The following is a 22,106-nucleotide window of genomic DNA, read 5'->3' on the forward strand; positions in this document are numbered from 1 at the left end:
TGATTAATATTTTCCTCCATCACCTGCTTGGAAAGTTGGATTTTCACAGCTTACGCAGCTTGCGTAAAGTGCCCTTTTTCCGAACAGTGTTCAAAGTTTCAATTTTCCACACTAGGGCTTTCTTCGACCCACGCGCCATTCAAAGAACTCGATTTTACGCACTGCGTCGTTAACCGCAAGTTGCCAAACCCCAATTTTATATACGCAAATTTTTAAACAAACAACTATCCTAAAGTTGTAAAATAAGGATTCCTCGTAAATAAATGATATCGCGACTTTAACATTGCATCATCGCCTCTTCATTCGAAACCTCTGAATTTCTTCCTTATCGAAAAATATAACTATAATCAGCGCGGATTTAGTAGAAGTGTGCGTATGTAGTTATTTTTTCGCAAAAAAAATGGGAAACGCAGCAATAGATTTGAATATCATTCAAATAGCAATCGATATTTATTTTTTTTCAATATCTGGTTTATTGGTATATTATGTAAGTTGCTCTGAAATCGGACCAATATTGCAAAAAAAACAATGTCCATGTATTTTTACAGACGTTATAGCAAATGAATAATTCATGTGGTTGAAGTATATTTTCCGTATCGCTGCGGCGACGAGTAGCGATATTATTACATAATTTGCTTTCGCACAAGCGCTTGCCCTTCAGGCTTTGAAGCAAATTATAATCAATCATAAACGGAATTTCATTTGACATCATCTCTAATTGATAAACATCGTAATATCGCAATGGCAATATAATAAGCGGAAAAGAATCGCACTCTAATTAATTAATAAAAGTTTGTAATGACACGTGCAAAATATGTCAAAGGGGGGGTGTCGAGGAGAAAGCAATTAAGAGTTAAAATTGAATAATAAATCCTATACTATACTTTCTTAAAATTATTCGTTAATTAGCTGTGTGAACTGCGATTTTCTCATTTCATGTAATCCAGTAATCAATAATTCAAGATGCAAAAAACTCAGTAAAATTAAACATGTAACAAAATATGCTTGGTATGTTGTGTTCATATGATAGTATATCGTGTTAGAAATGCGGAAAGTGCGCGATTTCCGACGAATGTAAAATTTTCACAATGCGCCGAGGCGAGCGCTGTAATTACACGCGCTATTTTCTGCAACACCTGTGAAGGAAAATTTGATTTTAAAAGCAATTAATGTGCTAGTGTGTAAAATCGAGCATTTGAATTGTGCGCCTGCGCCAACGTCATGTAATCGCACTGTTTGAAAAAAATTATTTCTATCAAGATCGCCGAAACCACAGAGTGATACCCGACAAAAAAAAGCAGTTTATAAGTAAAAAATATACACAACTGTTGGCACGTTATCGGATCTAATAATCATATGTTATCCCAGATTTTAATGCCACTTCTTGTTTAACTTATATTAAATTTATGGCATTCTTGCATTAGCTTAAACATCCGTTAACAATAGTAGACTCGAGTTGTTTCAGTCATGCTATTACATTTGCGTATTATAAAGAAGCCTGCAGCAGCTAATTATAAGCTCACTGTGAACAGTCATCATATAGATAAAAAATTTTGCGGTGTAGCATATATCATATTATTGCGACGAGACTGAAGCTAGCAGCGAGAATTAGCAGCCAAACGATCTAATGTTCATTGGAATAAGGTAGTGAAAATCCGTAGAAATCCAAAAATCAAAATCTTGAACTCCGACTAAGTTCATTTAATTATGAGGATACGACTGAACTGCATTTTTCTATTTCCAAAAAGTTTACCACACCATAAATTTATTGCACCAACTCCTCAAGGAATGCACAAAAATCTACACCTAGATCTAAACTGCTGTTATAATGTGATGAAAGCATTTCTTTGACAACGATGATCTCAAAAACTTTTGAAACAAATTTCCACGAAATTTCAACAGATATTTCTTTAATATCTCCAAATTGTTTTCATAGGAGGTATATACGGAAGTTATCTCAACAAGGAGCCGAGAAAAAAGAAATAAGAGACAAATTTTGAACGGCGTATGAGTATTTAAAGGATTTTGCAACGAGTACGATTCAGTTCAGGATCATCCGCCAGGTGGCGGTAGTTCAAAAGTTGTTCCTGCGACCCAATGAGCATGTTAAGATGAGATAAACTCGATAATGTTGGATGAACATTGGACGTACATAATTCCGAAATCCATATCTCTGTATTGAGGGCAAAGCCAGTTATATTATAAATAATATACAATGCAAATAACTAACCGAATCACTCATACAATAGTAATTCACTAGATACATCTACGACGATAAAAAAAAAAGATCATAGATGAATGTACGAGCGTTTGTCAAGGATTGCGAAAGGTTTGACGAAGTTTGTATGATTGTGTCAAATAATTACGGGATGACAATAAACATAAGTTGTAGATCATAGGCATCATTTTATTAGAGTCAATAGAACAAATGACAAAGAAAAATTAATAATACGAAACCATCATCATCATACCGCAATCATATGACGCTTATAAAAATATAAGATAATAGTCGCGTAATGGTATCACTCAAGATTTATACCACTCCAATAAATCTCGGATTCGATTCGCTGCCAGACTCGCTGCCAGTCTTACGCGTTAAACGGTCAGTAATTCTGTACCACTCGTCGTGATAAGTGAGGTAATAAATAAAATAAAGCTAGATGCTTAAGAGCGGTTACTGCCTCAGAAAAATATATATATAATACATGTATAGTACATTCCATATCAATTTGTCCACTACCTCTGATCCTCGCCTCAATTTTTTCATCTCTTCTTCTTCCAAATTAATATAACGGTCGTTCTTGGTGTAACAAATATATGCCGATTATATCGAATGAAGGATCTTTGGTATATGGTGTTGGAAACTATCGATTCTTTTGACAAATTTCGACAGTCAACTATTTTGGCGCTAATCAAACATCCCACAAGGAGTTCATTCAGGAATTTGGTACAGTTCAAATTTTGCTGATTGGAAAAAGTTAACGTTTGGAAAATTGGATACGATGACACTTCATTTGCAAGTTGAGTTTGCCAAGTATGCGAGTATTTTGTGCTTATTTCGGTTTATTGAATTTTGTACAATCTGTAATAAAATTTTTTCGTAAAAATGCATCTTTATATATATAAAAATTGGAAACTCCGGATCTAAGAATGTTCCGTTGTTCCATTGGAAATTTTCGGTAATAATAGAACACGGAAAAGAAATCAAAGGGAAAGTAGGCAAAAGTTGTTCGAGACATGGAATGTCTCATAGTTTACGTACCTGCATACTTGTTACTATTAATCATACTCATACGTTTCATACGGTATCCAAAGCACGAACTATTAATATTACTTTATAAATTTCCGTTATCCATTATACTGCGAGTGTATTGTATGACGACAAAACTTTACGGTTCACAATATCTTTCGTAAATCTACATTTATATGTACACACAGGTATAGAAGAACGTCGATAACTATAGCCTGTGTCATAATAATGAGGAATTGAGCGGTTCAAATTCATAAGGTTCCTTATCGAACGAAACGTTTATTTCGCCACTTTAGGATTGTCTGATATTCACTAATTTTAAATCGTAATAATATTGTTTAATCTCAACTACTTCCAAGTAATCCTGAATTCGCATTGTAGTGAAACGCTACCAGCAACTTCGACGACCTCGTTCAAATTAAGGAAGAATTTAACGCGTGCATTCCCAATTATCCTCAGTTGACTCACAATATCGGTTAAGTCAGCTTTAAACCGGCGCCACGGAGTTTTGCCACGCCGTGAGAGTTGTACGAATCACGTACAAGTTGTTGCTATAAAATCCTTTCAATTTCTCGTTAGACTTCATTCTACGACGACTCATTTTATTCAAAAGACTATATTTTCTACAAAGGCAATAAGACAGTTCTTTTTTTCAGTGGTCAACTCGATATTGCCATTTGTTGGTCACAATCAGTATCGATACAATATTATATTGTATAATAATTTGTAAAAAATATAAGTCTTCTAAATATAATTAACCATCGTAAAATGAAATCGAACGAATATAGATTTATTATATTCTTAACCATTTCGCCGCGATTTGAAATGAAGCATTGACATCGATGCTGTTGTTATTATTTCCAACATGTTATATTTTTCTGTTTAAAAATCTTTGTAGCTTGCGAATACAATAATTTGATTCGACTGTCTCGCAATAAACTTAATATAAAACTTCGATTTATGGGTAACCAACCACATTAAGGTACGCCTGATGGGGTTTTCGAAGAAACACGTAAACGTTGAAAAAATGTTCGAACACAGTACCTTAGATTCCGAGTTTTCCCACGGTACGAAGTATTTTCCTACGGCTATGTGAATTCAGTTATAACCGATCTCAAACACATCCTAGACTTCCTTTAACGGAGATGAATGAGGATCTTATGTGAAGCATTCGAACACTCGCTTCGTGTATTTCGAGTAAGTAGTAGCAGCTCTATAGATTTCGTGGGAAGTTCCCACGTTATGCATCTAACAGGTTGGGGTAGGTCAAGTCTTTGTATACGTTTTTTTACACCACTTTTGATTCCTTCGCGGCTAATTTCTCATAGGATACCGTCGAAGAGTAGAATTTTTCTACCTCTTAACTTTTTCCTTTTTTGATTCATTATGTTTCTGGTCGACGTTTTCATTCTCTTATAGGTCGTAAAATTCATTACTCACGCAGGTTGTGCGGTGACTGTTTTTATTAATCATAACTGCGATAAAAGTATAATAATAGTAATAATTGCAGTAGTAACAACAATGATTACAATAATAATAATAAGATTTAAGTGTTTTGCTTTGTTTCTGAAAACGATGGAAAAGACAATACTACTTGTTATCAGTTGCTACCTAATCAGCTTTTTCCACAAAAAAATGTAGCGAGAGTGTGTTTTTAAGGAAGCCTACGTCATTCCAATTCTTGGTCATCGGTAAGTAGCGTCGACATGTTTATATTATTTGCTGATGCGAAACGAGCTTCAACCCTTCCTCGAAAGTATGTTTATTAAAATCTCGCGCGCAGTTAGAAATAAATTTAAAAATTGATTATTCGCTCCCCGCCACGCCTCCGAGGAGCACAGGTACGTATATGTATATAGTACATATTTGTTTAATAACCGTCCACCCTCTTCCACCAAGAGGCTGTATTGAGTAACGTAGGGTGTCACGAGCACTAGGTATTCGCGATAATCTCATGTTGGACGAAATTCCGAGAATTCTGACAGCGCATTTCTGGCGTCTGACGTCGTCGCTTGGGGGATCATGGTGACGAGGGAACAGAAAGAAAACGAGTGAAAGAAAAATCACAACGAAACGCGGCGACGTACGTATACTCATACGTCAAACGTTGCGCCCGTCACTCACTCAGTTGTTAGCAGCAACATCATACAGGCGTAGCCTTTGGTAGAAATGATGTATAAAATAAATTTCTTGAAAGTTATAACAAAGTATCTGTGCACCTAAAGGCTAAACGTAGTGTAAGAAAAATAGATCGAGAGGAAGAGACTCACCTAACTTGTCCCAGAGACCCCGTAGTTCCACACCCTTTTGCGATCGGCGATGAAAATTCATAGGCCAACAGCACAGTTTCAGCACTTGTTGAAATCACACAGCACCGGCATCGGGTTTACTGTGAAAACCACAACTAACCGGTATCTTGAACGGTGTTACGAACTACGCGTTTGTATGTTTTAAACACAAAACGTACGTGTAGAGTACGGAAGGTACGATATCAACCAGCGAAGATACACATCCCGACTCTGATTACCGTGAACAAGTGATCTCGATTCCTCGATACGTCACGTCCGCGCCGTAGATGCTGGCGCCACAGGATAGATTTTACATAACCTTGTCGTAAAAAAGCTCCGCTTCGCGACAACCGCCGCAGATTAATATGACTTTGAAGCGGTACGAGGCCTTATTTTTCTCTCCGATATGTTAGAACGAGTGAGACAGAGGCTTGAGCACGGCGAATATCTTCCCTCGCGTCGGTTTATTACTGTCAAAGTATCAACTGACCTAACCTTTCCCTCCCGAGTCCCGCTCGAGCCACGGCTCAAGTGCCTCAAGTCGAATATCGACCGCACCCCCCCCCCCCCCCTGCCGCCCCACCAAGTGACTAACTTCGTTCGTAACGTATTTGCCGCTACGCCAGTTGCGTGCTGGCCGATGCTGATGGCTTGAGCGTCGCCTTGTGTGTGTCTGGTATGCGTAACTCGTAACGTGATACATGCGCCCTGCGCCCTGGCTGGCTCGCTACGCGCGCTGACCCGTTCTTTGTAACCAAGCACTTGCGTCTGCTGCTGATTGTCACAGATAGAAGCAAACATACGTCTATTTAGTTTATGAAAGCTCTAGTTTGATGCCAATAACTGTTATTTGATACGAAGATTATTATGACTGTATACTTCTTTGTCTATAAGAATTATAGGAATCAATATTCAGCTTGGGATTCTTTGTTCATCGTTGATTTATTATACGTCTTACGTGTGATAAAACGTTACTAATTAAGGATTTGCGCAATGGAGATTCTGTTTACCTTATGTGTGCAACCAGTAACACAGTCATTATTTTAGGTTTCTGGTTCTGGAGCAGTTGTATTACATGCAATCTTTACATACACCATGGACATGGAGCGTGGGTCGTGCATACGGAGCTGACGTGACGTCGTGTTCCGGAAATCCGAGAGAGACGGAGCTATACCAGTATGCCAGTGTATAGTAGAGATCAGTGATACCAACATCTCTTCTTGCGGCGGCCATGTTGCTTATAGTCAATTTATCTCTGGTCGCGGGAAATTCAAATAATGATCGAAAAATAGTTTGTGGGAAACGGTGGAAATTGCGTTAAAAGTAGATGGTATTCGAGGGATTCTCTACCTCAAAAAATTTCCTGGAGTTTTGATCGTATCTACCATAAAACTTGCATGAAAAAAAAATAGAAAATATGAATTGCAGGCGGATGATATAACTGTACGTCGACTGAAGAATACATCAGTGATATCATCATGGTATTGAAGAGTATTGTACCCCGGCAACCAGAGAGACTCAAACCAAAATTGGCATTTTTGAGTTGGGAGCTTATTTGTATTTGCAAAGTTCGAATCTATAAGACTGAAAACTGATATTTCTGTAGTTCAAAAATTAGCCCTCGCAGAGCAGAGAACAACAGGTGACTTCAATAGTCATGCTAGGACAATTTTTGAGTTGTGTCACCCTCGTCACCGGTGTACGCTTGTTGCAAATTGTCAAAGTATTTTGATATATCGATTTACAATTTATATCAAGAATAATAACAAAATAATGACTCATGAAATTAACTCTTAAATGGTGGTGTAAATAACAAGAGAATCCAGACTAATGTTTTTAGCATGATATTCATCATTAGATGTTACTCCTGATGCTTGATTTCCGTTACGACTACACCGAATGAACAAACAGAGGAGCATTTGAAAGATTTTAATACTTCCTTCCATCCATTTTTTTTGTTTGCCTCATTACTGCTCGCTACCAATCCGAGGACATTGTTATCAATTGTAATTTATAACGTATAATCTCCAGTATGATTTGAAACCTGTGTTTGAGTGAGCCTACACAGGGCACTCCGGTCATGCCGAATGTGCTTTAAGAAATGACAGTATATTAGTACTGATGGTGATAAAGACTGTGCTTCAATGTCATAATGAAAACACATATGGCTGGTGAACACAAACCTTTATTCATTTGTTCATTTAAAGCTTTACTATTTTAAACATAGTTGCCACATATATAGTCATAACAAAATTGCAAAAATTATTCAATATCATATGCGTTTTCGTACAAACAAAACTGCATGTATAAGATGGTAGAAAAGACTTCGTTTAACAATATTGACCATTTCACCAATGCTAAGAATTATTTCCAGACCAAAATTTGCAGGATAGTTTGCGTCTCTGTCACATTTTTAACATTCATCATCTACTTGTACATGATGGATGCATATCAGTCGCTCCTAATACCTTTTTTTTTTATAGCTAGCTGTATTGATATTTTTTCGATGGGTTTTTAGGTTTACCAATCCCAAGAACATCAGTCTAGGCTCTTTTTGCAGAATGAAACATTAAAAATGTAAACAGTCCCTAAATATATATTCTACATATCATTTTAATAATAATATTGGCATACATATGCCAGCTACTGCAGTTCTACATAGCTCAAAGCCAAATAATTGTGTTTATGTTTAAAAATTTTTCACTATTAAACTGTATCAAATAATAAATCCGATATCAACTTTTAATGTCAATTTTTTAAATCATAATCCATTGACACAGATCTATATCATTAGTCAAATATAAGTGTTATTTCCGTACTACATTGTTTCATAGTTACTTTGCAGTTAGCTTACTATACTCCATATCGCTTTTAAAGTACATCGAACTATTGTTGAGTCAAATCATTAGGAATACCTTGAAACTTAGCGCATCTTTTTTCACAGATACTTATACATTAGACGCATCTTGAACTCTTAACAATTCTGGCTTGCTTAAATATATTAAAACCATATTGAAACCAACAATAAATACTAAAGCAATCACTCCTACTTATAAGTACCACAAACATTGTAATAATTAGCAGTGGAATTAATTTTTCAGTAGAAACCACTTCCCTCACAATCATATTTTCAAATTTTTGGAGGTTTCAAAAATTGTGCATATCACAGATATTACTTTCAAGGAAGAAACCAAAAATGTTATCACATAAAATATTACAAAACTATAGAACACAAATATTATTGGAACAGAAAAGAGATTTTTTCTGCTACTGAACAACGTGTGAATTAAAATGCAAACATTGCCTGGATGGTTCAAAAAGTACACAGTACGTTTATATCCACCAATCAATCGTAACGTTCAATATATTAGTGAGCGCCTTTGAGTGTAATGTATTCCCTACTGATTTAAACTAACAAAAGTTAATCAATAAAGTCAACATAGTTACTTGTTAGAAGACACTTTAAGCAATCTCAAAGACAGATAATAGCTCTTCTAATTTTAAGGATTTCTGAAATGTGAAAATGATAATTGAGTACAATCCTAAATACGACCTGGTTAATAGTTAACTACAGGATTGTTCGAACCCAATTAAATCTACATAACGAACTTATGTTATTCTGGATAAATACGTCTGGGGGTGCACCTGCGTTTTCACATGCATTTATTAAGGTGAAAAATAAAACAAAATGCTAATCTAATTTTACGAAATACCGAATACGAAAGCTATTACTTGTGAAATCAAAATGTATTATCATTCGTTGGAATTGAATTGAATAAAAGAGTTCTGGGATATAATGAAAGTTTAATTTTTCGCGTAGAAATCGAGTAAAACCAGCTAAACGCGTTTTTTTTCTGTCTGATAGAATGCTGAAACATACTAACAGAGAAGCGTGTGTTCAGCGAATACGATAATTGCATAGAAATCTTTTAGATAACTGGAAGTCTGTAAGTATAAATACAGCTTGACGTATAATAATTATGTTATTAGAATATTGCTGCACATTTTTTTCTTTTTTTTTATTCTTTTTTTTTAACTTCGACTTTGTCAGGGCACTATGAGAGTGTAGTTAGCTTAGACAATAATTTCAATATAGACTCAAGAGAGAACGTGTATAAGCACAGTGGAATATTCTTAAAGCCTTATCACATATAGAGACACCTTAGGTCTGCGGAATTTAATATTTTCAAATACTTCTGAAACGGCTTTAATCTAATTTTTTTTTCGTTCCTAAATGGTGAAAAATTGGCCCATCCTTTGTGCCGTTCTCGGTCGCGTCAAGTGCTAGATTACCTCGATAAGTGTATAAGGAAAGATTAAATTGCTTTTTTTCTGGATATTAAGCTGCAATATAACTATTAATTTTCCTACACTTCTACTACATTTCGGTAGATATTCAGTTATTTTAGTTACTTCTTAGACTGTTTGCATTTCCAGTTCAGAATGTCTATTTGCTTTTATCGAAACATGGATCAATTCTATACAGTTGAATACAATCAATTCTGGTATTGTTCCGAAATACATTTCGTAATGTAAGTTAGGAGAAGACAGTTATACACATTGAGACAAGCTAGCACTCTGTTCATTCGGATGATGGATTTGGTTCATTTTCAGGTGTAAGGTGTATTTTTTTTCTGGTTATCTGGATAAGAATCAGTAAATCAGCTCCCTAGCAAATGCATCCTCCTTCGCCTTCGGCTTCTCCACCATTCTGCATCGGTGATTGATTCTGTAGGTCGACAGCTGCATTTTTGTTAAGGTGCATTTTGTGATTTTATATAGTAAATTTATACAGTATTTAAATATAGCCAATGGCAGTTATTTAAACTATCATAACCAGTATAGAATCTATCTGTATTTTGATTTTGATTAATTCTCAATAATATCAGTTTGATAAAATAAGCAGAGGCAACAGTTCGCAGAGATTCATTTCACAACAAATTCAAATAAAGTTGCAAAACAATTATGTCATGTTTAAATTACGCAACATTAACAGACATATACATTCGCACACACGACACAGCCTCACAGGTCATATAAAAAGAACCAGTTAAAGCAGGTCACAGTGTCTTTGAATGGTTCGGAGGTCTACTTCAAGATACCTCTACAGAATACATATAAAAAAAAAACTGGTATGTCTGTGTGCATCAGGATGAGCGTGATGTGATTTAATTTTCCATCTCTGTTGGTTAAGTAAAATATGCCATACACCAACTCATGATACACAATAATGAATGTGACAAGCAACTCACATGTCGATACACAGGAAATTCCATTCTGAATTTTTCAATGAAAATATGTATGATAAATAAACTTTGAGGATGGTAGATTGCAAGATTACACATCACCTTGATAAAATATACTGGCATATGTAGCACTTGTGTCAATTCTTGAAGACAAAAGGTTACTAACGTCTAAGTGATATATCTATAAGATGTTCAAACATTTCTAAGCAAGTAGCGAAACCTCAGTATAATATGTATCACTTGCGCTCTGGCAACCTTTAATTTGGACGAAATTTTATAATAGAACCGATTTTGCTACTGAACTTATGTACACTGCTAGGAGTAATTTTTAAAATGTTATTCTCAATTACGAGATCTTAGAAAAATAAATCATGATGGCAGAAACTTTAAATCACGTCTCATTAATTAGATCATAACAGATATGTAAAAATATAGCCAAATACACTCGTCTAAATGCCATTTTAGTACCTAAATCTTGTTATGATAAAGTCATCCAAATTAAACGTAATCAGAACGATTTTTATCACAAATTATTATTTTGCTACCACATATAATTATGACAAGTTTATTTACTATGGTTGAAAAGCATATGAATTATACAAAAATATGGTAAAAAAATTGGACGGAGCATACCCCAATAATATATTTAAGGCGAAATTTGCAGTAGTTAATAACACCAATCCTGCAAGTCCTAATTAATGAGAAATGTAATTATTGAAATATTTGACATCAAACAGCTTCTCGTAACCTGAATGGATGGATCCCTAGAATGAGAGTAATAAAAATTATTTGTCTACTCAGTTGGAAAAAAATCGTCTTCAGGAAAGACGGGGAAATAAATAGTGGAAATTATTAAATCAAAATAAAACCATGTAATTTAATGTTTGAGTGAGTTTTTATATAAATTAAAAGATTACAATAATAGTAATTAATAAAAATGACATTAATATCTAACGGGGTCTCTAACGACAGGGAGTTTAAAAATTCTCTGATATTTGCACACTAAAATTCGTCAGGTTTTGATAGTAGTAAAAGGTCACTGTTTCCTGGTTTGCAAATATTAAATATACAAATTTTTGCATTTCTTTAATAGAGTGGCTTTCATTTATACTTTATACTCACTCGACAATTTCTTGAAAAATTTTATTAAGTTTGTTATATTTAATAATGTGTTGTAACATTCAGAGTCAAATTCAAATAACACTAAGGATCACATTTCAAAGTCAAAATTTCAAACAACACTCATGGCTGCTTTCGTCATAAATCACGTTTTCACTCGGAATTTATTTGAACTGTATATACCCGACTGATCACTGTAAATTTGCATATTTTTTCAATATTCTCTGGGATTTTGAGGTTTTCCAAGTCTTTCCCATCGCCAGAGACACTGTTAAACTAACTATATTACTTCACCAAGATTGCTTGTATGTTTTTTTTCCACCTTCTACACATCGTTTATAATATTTACAATTCGGGGCTAGGCAGTTTTTTTAAATTATTTTTCTTGCCAAACATGTTTCTATCCAATCGAATTAATTTAATTTTGATACGCTAATAAACGATTTTCCAAGCAGCAAAAAAAATACTGTGAACAGGTATTCCATAGATTATTTTTATACCACCGTAAGAAATTGCTCGATACAGTAAGAAATGTAGTATATGTATGTATAATGATCTATATTATCTCAAATCGAGAAAACAAAATAGAGATCTGATACAAAAATTATACTTTAGTGGTCAATCGATATTAAGTATTTTTCTCATATCTGCTAATCAATTAATAATCTTTTTTTTTTTTTAGTCCGTTAGTCTTTTGTCATTTCGATTAGAAATTGTTTTATGTAACTGCAAAACATGTATGCATTCTAGATAAATCACAGTTTGTTCATTCGGTTTAATCGTACCAGTTGCAAAGATTCTTGAGAAATGTGAAAACATTGGGTTTGACTTTTGATACACTCAAATAAGCAGCAAATCCAATGTTCTTGAGAAAAATTTAATTCCGATAGAGTCACTTTCTCTGACTTAAGCACCGAATGGACGAACTGTACATGCATAACTGCAAGGTTTTTCCCTTATTGCTATTTTATAATAATCTGACCAAATTCCAAAAATCTGCTTTCAATCCGATGTAAACAGAATTCTGAAAATTGGATTGAGATGGTGTCATGACTACGTTTACACAATATGTAACTGCACTCCGATTTTTATACATAATAAATAACTCAATTAGCTGATAATTGAACCTGTCAGATACACTGGGGGATTATAAAGCGATTTTCATAGAATAAAACTCTTCCGGTTGGTTTATAAAATTGTCCACAATAATTGGAAAAATTGTTGATTGATCTTTTCTTACATGTAAAAAAATCACATTCATACTGAATTTTTCATTGATGAGAAAAAATGTTGATTCCTGCTTCTGTTAAAAGTTGGTGTCATCATTTTTTCTTTTAATGCAATCTCAATTCTCAGTTTTTTGATTTGTCATTTATGTACAACTTTCTATAAAATATTCTCAACTAATAACCATTGTTTCGAAGCTTGCATCCAAGTTTAATGTGTGATTCTTTCACTGAGTAAAACATCACTTACGTAGTCATAGGTTTTATTGCTTCTGAAAGTTGAATAGATTTCCCAAAAATTACAAAATACAGCAAGCCAAGTTGTCAAAAACCTTGAAAGAAGATTTGGGAGAATTACAGTCCGTACAAAGTTAGTACCAAAATGTTTAGCATTATCTTGTCAAAGTCATATCACGTTCTCAGTGCAATGAATGACTATGTATACCCAAGTGTGGTCGATTTAGATTTCTAAATATTCATCTACGACAAAGATTGGTAACTTTACTGATGTTTACACATGCGCCACCCCGATTTTATTTCTGACCTGATGAAATTGTGTACCTCAGAATCGATTGTAATCGGATATATCTAGCATGGACACAAAGAACGTTATTGTTACATGTCGCTTTCGTTAGTGTTATGATATGTTGTTATAAAACACATTTATATAAATTCGACGTATATTTTTAGAACTTTTTTTATACAGCTTCATTTTACTATTACTACAATAGGTGTACTGCATTATATTAATAGTATTATAGTTTCTGATAATTTCATGAAAAATATTTTTTTTTTTTTCTTCAATTCCACAAGTCCTTGTACTTTTTTGATCTTATTCTTTTGAAACAATTCATAACATTGAAAAAATTTACATGAATTAAAGAAAAAAAAGAAATACGTAATAGTATAACATAAAATTATATGAATTTTTTCTTTTTCAAATAAGTGTAAAATCTACGTAAAGTGTGCTTTATCACGAGAGTATTAATTTGATTGTTATCAAAGCATTACCATGAAAATGTAAAAGAGATACAATACTTCTCGCATCCATGCTAGGAATGTATGTACATACATTCACTTTCCTAACTGCAATATTCCATTAACAAAGATAATGCTCAGTTGTTCATAGTACATTTGCACGAACCCATATTATTCCGGAGACTTTTCGTAATTTCTATGTTTATTGACTGCAGTAGCAAAACTACAGGGCAATCAACAAATTAAAACAACGACGTTTAAATCATGCTGTACAGTTGAGAAGATTTTGACGAATTTTTTACATAATATTCAAATCGAACAATTATCAACTCGAAAAGTTACGGTGAGCATAATAAAAAACCCAATTTTTAGTGAAATCGGAAACTGAGTTTTTTTTATAATACGAAAACCTGATGACGAATGTGATTTTCCGTTATGAAGGTGTCAGCATTTTAATACTCCTGCTTATCTGTTTTCCAAGGAACTTTTTAGAAACTCTTACAAATGGAAATGAGGTTTGATTTTACGAAAATCTCATTGCATCGAAAAAGTTAATTGATGAAGAAAAATTTCAATCACAGCCACCAACCAGCTGTAGCTAGGATCCTGCTCAGTTGATCAATTTTTAATTTAGCATATCCGTTGACAGGATACAGCTAAAAGTAAAAAAAAAATTTCACAACAAAAACGTGCGATTATTGACTTCAAATAATAATAATAAAAATAACTTATGGTTCCACGAGAAAGATAGTTTACTTTGTACTAATAATGGATTGTGGTCCTAAATGACTTGAAATTCTTGCTTTAATCCATTGTTTAGGTTCACGATGTTCAACAGGATTAACTTGCTGGTGAAAAGACAACTAATTGTAAGAATGATATAAATAAATAGTACACTGAGCCATAACGTTGAGTAAAAGCAGTCATTGTGAGCTACCAACTGAGACTTATACTTAGTATGCAATACAGTTACATGTTTTTTTTTTAAGTTTCATTTCCTGTGTTTAGCATTTGCATTTCTTTTTTTTTTTAAGTATTATTATTATCATTATTTTTTTGCATTACTTAAGTTATGTTGTGTAAAGGAACGTGGCTATATATCGTCACATTCAAATTTGACCTAAGATTTTAATGGTGGAACAAATGTTTTAATTTAATTGAGTGTTTAATCTACCATTAGAACCGATGTTGGCTTAGCATGCACAACCACCTTCCGACGCCTTCAGTTCGATCGGCGTGTCCTTCAGAACTACCTCTTGCACTACAGGTTGGGAACGCATTAAGGAAAACACAAAAAATACAAAAGATAACGTAAAAAATAACAAAACAAAATGGAAAAAACCTAGAATACAGCGAGTGTCGACCTTGTAATATAAAATAGTTGAAAACATCGAAAATGTTTGTACCAAATCGAACTTACTAATACATCCCGAAAGAATTATGACGGTACTCCAAGCTTACAGAATGAACTAGATCGTTTGCAATTATTGATTAGGCCCGTTTTGTGTTCAGAAATGACAAAGTGTAAATTTATGCTTGACACAAATGATGGATAAGGTAGAAACTGGTGGGCTAGAAAAAAATTAAATAAAGCAACTCCGACAAGCAAGCAAAAATTGGAAAGAAAAAGTAGTAAATGAAGTACTGTAAAAAAAGCACAAATTATTTGTAATCCACAAGTGGCAATGATAGAATACCCTGTATCGGTGTATTATTATTTGTAATGAAATTGTCTGAAAAACGTGCAACTTTGTGTTTGAATAATTTCATGTAAAGGATACTGTCTTCTGGTGGTTTGTTCTCAGTGGAGTCCATACCCGGCAAAGCTGCAGCCACTCTTCTGAACAGCTGTAAATTAACACAAGTATCCATAAGTATTGGATTTCTTCAGAAGCATCGGAAGATTGTATCAATTTCTTCATTCGATAGCATAGAAAAGTAAATTTAATCAGTGATTGTAAGAGACATCGACTAAACAATAACACTATTTTCTGTGCAAAACGTAAAAAGATCTTCTCAGATAAATTAAACCTAGCAATGTCAATGGTAATATCAAAAATAATCTTACAATTCGTCTGTTAAGGAAGTACATATAGTTATCAAATTTAAGAATACCATATTATATTAGTATGAAAAGCGGACAGTTTTCGATAAATGTGAAAATTGCAGCGTCAGCTGTAAAGGCGAGTGCTATAATCATACGAGTCAGGTATTGTCTATTGGCACATGTGACACACGCCATTTTTTGCAACACCTGTGCGCAAGAATTTAATTTGAGAAGCAACAATGGTGCCCAGTCAGCGTATGAAATTGGGGTGAGTTAACTGACGCTCAGTCACAGTGGTAAACTGATTTGTTGGAAGATGCGCATGCACCTAAGAAAGCCCTACTGTGTAAAATATAGTAATTTTATTGTGCGCGTGCACCAACGATGTTTCACCACAATGTTCGCAAATGGTACACATTACGCACGCTTTAAAGACTTCGAAAATCGAACTTTCGAGTAGGTTTGGGAATTTTTTTTTCCATTAGATAATCGAATAGTCTGATCTTTTAAAAATATCTTGAGCCAAGAACAATCGAGAAATTCAAAAAATTATGAAAGTTATACCACTTTTAGTACATTAAAATAAAATTACAAATAAAATCACTCTGCCATGTTTATATATTTTCAAATAAAGGTAAAACTATGGAAACGTCGACCTAGAAAAAGATATATAATACACATTTTACTGTTTCTGTGACCGTTTTTCAGGGAGTTCATGTAAATCTTGAATCACGAGTGTATGTATACCCTTAATAAGTAAAGACATGATGTCTTGAGTCGATTTCCAATAATCTGTTAAGTGACTATCACATACAGTTTGGCATTTGATACTAAAATAAAACTGATGAAAAAGGATTTGCATTTTAATAGCAATTTAAACTCTTGTACCTGTTTCACGTTGTAGCCAGCCTTAGCACTAGTCTCAATGAACATAACGTTTAGTTCCTTTGCCTTTCGCTCACCCTCTTCTGTGGAAACTTGTCTTTTGTCACTTAAATCAGTTTTATTGCCTACTAGCATTATGATGACGTCGCTACCTCGTTCCGTCCGAACATCGTCGATCCATTTGGATGTTTGGTGAAAGGAGTTAGCATCTATGAACAACATAAATGAATAATTAATTCATACTCTAATCTCCAGCTCACCTCGAAATATCGGGGCTGTACTAATTTTATGTACTAAATCATATTATACTATGACATTATGTTTGATTGTTTTTTATGCAATTTTATTAAAAAATATTAATATTTTGAGAGGCATCAATAATGTACATATGATAGTAAACAGGAGTTTAACCTTTAGACCGCCGGTGATTTTAATGTGTATTCAAATAACCCACATTTATATTATTTGACTATAGCTATAGCAATATACTGGCCAAGCGGTGGCCTGAAGGCTAAAGATTTTAGTTGACCAAAAATTGATACTCTTTAATCATTTCACTACGAGATTGTTGTGCATTGAGAATTTATTGCATTATTATATTTGTGGACTACAAAGATCACTTTAAAACTAAAAAAATAAACATATCAATGCTTTTTATAATGCAATTTATAATGTCAATAAGATAAAATAAATTGCATTTAGTGAGTATGTACAAACTAATCTTCTGAAGAAACTCGATTACTACGAAACTACTAGATTTTTCATCATTTTGACGCGATTTAAACTGAAACATCGATATCTAAGCCTCTGTTTATAATTACAGTATATTTTATTTTTGGATTTTCATAGAGATTTTATCTTCTATCAACTTACTAGTGATGTCATACACCACCACAGCAACAGTCGAGTCTCTAATATAACTAGGAATGAGGGAACGGAATCGTTCCTGTCCCGCGGTGTCCCACAGTTGCAGTCTAACTGTTCGATCTTCAAGATACATAGTCTTGCTCAAAAAATCAATTCCTATCGTTGCCTGGAACAAACAAGAACAGTTTATGAAATAAGGTGTATGGCAATGATTACGGATGTTAATTCTTTTTCATCAACGCATTCAAATGTAACAAATATGGAATAAGATCAAGTGAAAGCGAAATTCAGTCGCTGTATTCTAAAAATGCATATGTACACAGTGTACAAAATGTAAAAAAAAAAAAAGTGGTTAATTCGGTGGCTATTGATAGGCCAGCATAAGAAATTCCTGTTCTGATGCATTTCGAGCCCATAAATTATTAAAAAATAAAATACGTATTTTGTTTTTAAATTTTGTTATTTAAATAACTGGAAAACTATTCGACCAATAAAATTCAAAATTGTGTCAGTTCTAAGCTGTTAGATGATTCTAATAAGTTTCCTGATTCTTCTTATGTATTCTTCATCATTTTTCTCGGCAAAAACAGGAATGGCAAGTTAAAAAGAAAATGTTTCAACGGATACAAAAATAAAATGACCAATAATTGTTATATATTTATTAGCTAGTCTACCTATGCTGTTTTTATTTTCGAATTCGTATGTAGAAGGATCTTGTGTCCGTAAAACTTATGAATAAAATAAAATAAATTAAAATATTATCATTGAATCGCAGTTATAAACAAATTTCAGTATATCGACATTGTGAGGAACTGTAAGTTGAAAAAAAACCTTTAAAACTCGATACAGATATTTATAATTTTAGCAACAGCTTGAACCAATATTTAAATAAGGAGCCAATGTCGATTGATCATTTAAAACGCAATCGAGTTTTGAAGTGAATGAAGCTAAATATTTCAAGAAAAAATGTGTCTCAAATTCATACTATAAAATTTCATTAATAAATTATAATACTGTAGAAATTAATAAGGTGCTGATAAGTGCGGATAAGTCCTGATGTTTAACTTTCAAAAAGAAATAAAATTAATTAATACTGTAATCAAGAATACCCGATCATCAAATTATGAATCAAAATTGACTACATTTATATTCAAACAGTGCATTTCAATACTTCTGTAATCAATCACGGTTGAATTTACTTGTTAAAGCCTTTCCTCAAACGTTACTATTAGAAAAAGTCAATATCTAGTCCTTTCTACTACTTCTCCAGCTAACATTGGCTCATACACCTGTTATGTATCTTCCAATGTGTTTCATATCTATGAGATAATACTGGCATCTCTCCTAGGTCAAGATTAATGGGATGATGATGAATGGTCTTCGAATAACTCTGCAGAATGCAATACTAACGTGAGAATGGTTCAATTTGGTATTAAATTTTCCTCATATCATTAAATTCAATTAAAAAGCCCACACAAGGAAACTCTCTGTTGATACGGGTTTGATCAACTTTATCAATAATTTACTTTCCAAAATATTTACTTTATCAACTTAAAACGCAAAGAGATATTGATATTTGTATTCAAAGAAAAAATTAATAACAATATACAACTTGAATAAACGGTGAAAAGAATAAAGTAATATTATCCTATACATGCCCTACTAATTCAATAAAAACGCAACGAGTAAACACAAACATGAGACTAGTTACGAGTGAGTCGTGTATAAAATTTGTGATAAATTATCGTGGCAGGATTGTATAGTGACCAAATGAATACAAAAAATACAGAGATGGCTCCGACTATAATTATAATTATAAACATCTGAATACGCACCTGATACGTGTTGTCAAAGCTATCATACATAAACCTTGTGATGAGGGAGGTTTTACCAACTGCAAAAAGATCAAATTATTAAATAAAAATAACACGAAATGAAATGCTGATCATTTTATATATAGTACTCAAGAACAGTTGACGGAGTTTGTAATTAATACTAATGCATTGCCCAGCTGACTGAAAAACTTCTGGGGTGTTAAGTAACTCACAACTGATTAATTCGAGATCAATAAAAAAACAAGTTGAACAGTATTTGTGAACATGGACATATTGGGCAGATTGAATTATAATGCTGTGATCACTTGCTGCAGAAATCAATTTTTTACAAATCACAAGGAAGATCAGTTGTGATCTAAGCATCAAACTTGCTGAGGTACATCGCCGTATACTAATGATCAGCAATATTTGCTGATAATGATAAAGATGCGAAAAAATTATTCTGTTTATACAAAATTTACTTGTTGTATTTTATTTTACATTTAACCGTTTATCCTTATTGGAGGAGATATTGTGATCACGTTTTTCTGACAAAATTATTCTCAGAAAGAGCGCTAGTTTTTAAATTTTACAATATTTAGTAACTAAAATTTAATTATTTTTGTCAAGATTTTATCAGAATTCCCTGTCGACGAGTTAGAAATTACTCTTCTCAATGATAATGACATTGAGAATTTGTATTGAATAATCAATTTGGAATATTATGGAAACCAGATCATTTTGTTGAAAAATCGTGAAAAATAGTTATTCATCATATATTAAGAACTAGAAAAATTAGACAATCAATTCATTGTATGTTAATGGCGTGAATTTCCATTCAGCGAGACACAAAAAGCCTGCGACTACATGGCAGAATTGTGTTTTCATCTTTCCATTGAGTAAGCAAGTAACTGTTCATGGAGAATCACATTATGCTTATTGTGGCTCCGGCAAGTTCAGAATAACTGTTCATTAATCTGTAAATTTGATCTCCCAGGAACTGTATTGATATTTAGATACATACTTTAATGTGAACTAGTAGACATGATCATTATTATGAAAAGTCAAATATGATTATCCGTGTCTTAGTAAAGCAATTTTTTTCATGCTTGTAAAAAGATCCAGAAGCATGTACTGCCTACAATATCAGTATAATTTATTAATTTTTTTGGCAAAATTCTCTGATCATTTTTCAATAGTATACAAGGTATACAATCACTTTAGGAAATCCAATTAGTTGAACAATATTCATAGAGGAGGCGACACATGCAACTTTTTTTTTGTTTCTGTTGAAATAAGTGTTATTCGTACAATTAGACTAGCTTATACTTATTAGTTGTTCTTACTTTATTTTTCGTACTAGTTCACCATATCAATATTTATAATGGATAGATGCTAAAGATTCCAGATGAAAGGTCATTTCGTCTTTATTCATTCAATTCTTATTTGTAGAAAAAAAGAAAATGAAGCAGAAAAAAATCGATTTCTTGTATTAATGAAAATTCTCATTTTCAGCAAGACAGAAACAAAATGCTATGTCACATATAATTTGACTGAATGATAACTATCCGTACAATAAGCTGTATTATTTATTTGTCCGATAAACTATGACAGTGATGCGAAATATTATTGCAAGTACCGGATAGGATTTGAGGCTCACGTCAGCTACGACAGACGGACAGGGGAAAATATCGATTTATAACCTAGAACGTTATTGAAAATTCATGCGTAGTGTAGATGTCGAAAGTTCAGTCTCCCACTGAGTGTTGGATAAGCAAAAGGTAAAGAATCGAAGGAAAACTAAATTTAAATTGATTGAAATATGTGTCAAAATGCTCACCGCTCTGTTCACCTAGAAAAACGAGCTTGAATTTTCGCAGCGGGTTACCGAAATCACCCGAAGACGACATGTTTTGAGGCTTCGTTACACTTTGCTTGACACACAATAATCAAATATCACTATATCGCTCCGTAGCCGATGGGAAAAATCATTAATATTTCCAAATAACCATATAATTTGACAGATTCAACAGCCACTCCTTTCGGCACGGCAGCCACGTTTGACTGGGAAGTGACGTCACGCCACTGTGTTAACGTTCCATTTCTCCATCACACCAGTGCGATAATTTCATTACTTGCCGCTAGATGTCGATGCATCGCATGTGTCAAAATGTGTGGGGAGCCGGTAACAGTCCTACCCTTACCGACCGAATCACGTGTCGCTCGCATTATCGGGAGATAACGTACAAACAACCCACGTATGTATCATAGATTTCAACCGCGGGTGGGACTGGTTTCATAAACGATGGTGTATTTCGAAGTTCGGTGCTAGGCGGGTTTCGATACAGAAATTTTCTACTGTTACCGACTCAGTCAGCGTTGTAGG

General features: G+C 33.5%; 2 protein-coding genes across 8 annotated transcripts in view; both read right to left on the reverse strand.

The window, feature by feature from the left end:
* The window catches only part of LOC124409098 (beta-arrestin-1), a 28,735-nt gene extending 22,676 nt beyond the window's left edge, over positions 1–6,059 (reverse strand). The window contains exon 1 of one of the 3 annotated variants that reach the window (XM_046886508.1): positions 5,521–6,059. The gene's annotated coding sequence lies outside the window, so the exon portion shown is untranslated. The remainder of the gene's footprint in view (positions 1–5,520) is intronic. The other 2 variants (XM_046886509.1, XM_046886510.1) reach the window with 2 other exon arrangements.
* A 4,116-nt stretch (positions 6,060–10,175) lies between these two features.
* On the reverse strand, positions 10,176–21,811 carry LOC124409106 (ras-related protein Rab6). Of its 5 annotated transcripts, none has more exons than XM_046886523.1 (7): positions 21,561–21,810; positions 19,742–19,800; positions 17,913–18,072; positions 17,043–17,248; positions 15,889–15,955; positions 15,282–15,368; positions 10,176–10,267 (listed from the first exon to the last, which is right to left on the reverse strand). In XM_046886523.1, the coding sequence occupies exons 1-6, from the start codon at positions 21,628–21,630 to the stop codon at positions 15,301–15,303; spliced, it is 630 nt and encodes a 209-aa protein (XP_046742479.1). In that variant the 5' UTR covers positions 21,631–21,810; the 3' UTR covers positions 10,176–10,267; positions 15,282–15,300. The 5 variants fall into 5 exon arrangements, with proteins under 5 accessions (XP_046742479.1, XP_046742480.1, XP_046742476.1 ...); XM_046886524.1 differs by having other exon boundaries at positions 10,176–10,281; XM_046886522.1 differs by lacking the exon at positions 10,176–10,267 and adding an exon at positions 13,249–13,717.
* Between the last annotated feature and the right edge of the window lie 295 nt (positions 21,812–22,106).

Source organism: Diprion similis, chromosome 8, assembly GCF_021155765.1.
Source record: "Diprion similis isolate iyDipSimi1 chromosome 8, iyDipSimi1.1, whole genome shotgun sequence".
Taxonomy (NCBI): Eukaryota; Metazoa; Arthropoda; class Insecta; order Hymenoptera; family Diprionidae; genus Diprion; species Diprion similis.

Bases quoted from the DNA above. Each gene is read 5' to 3' on its own strand.
- LOC124409106 (XM_046886520.1), bottom strand. From the start codon at position 21,630: ATGTCGTCTTCGGGTGATTTCGGTAACCCGCTGCGAAAATTCAAGCTC. The intron at 19,801-21,560 runs GTGAGCATTTTG...ATCTTTTTGCAG, and splicing joins TTTTCTAGGTGAACAGAGCG to TTGGTAAAACCTCCCTCATC. The intron at 10,282-15,888 runs GTATCCTTTACA...ACAAAAATGCAG, and splicing joins GAACAAACCACCAGAAGACA to CTGTCGACCTACAGAATCAA.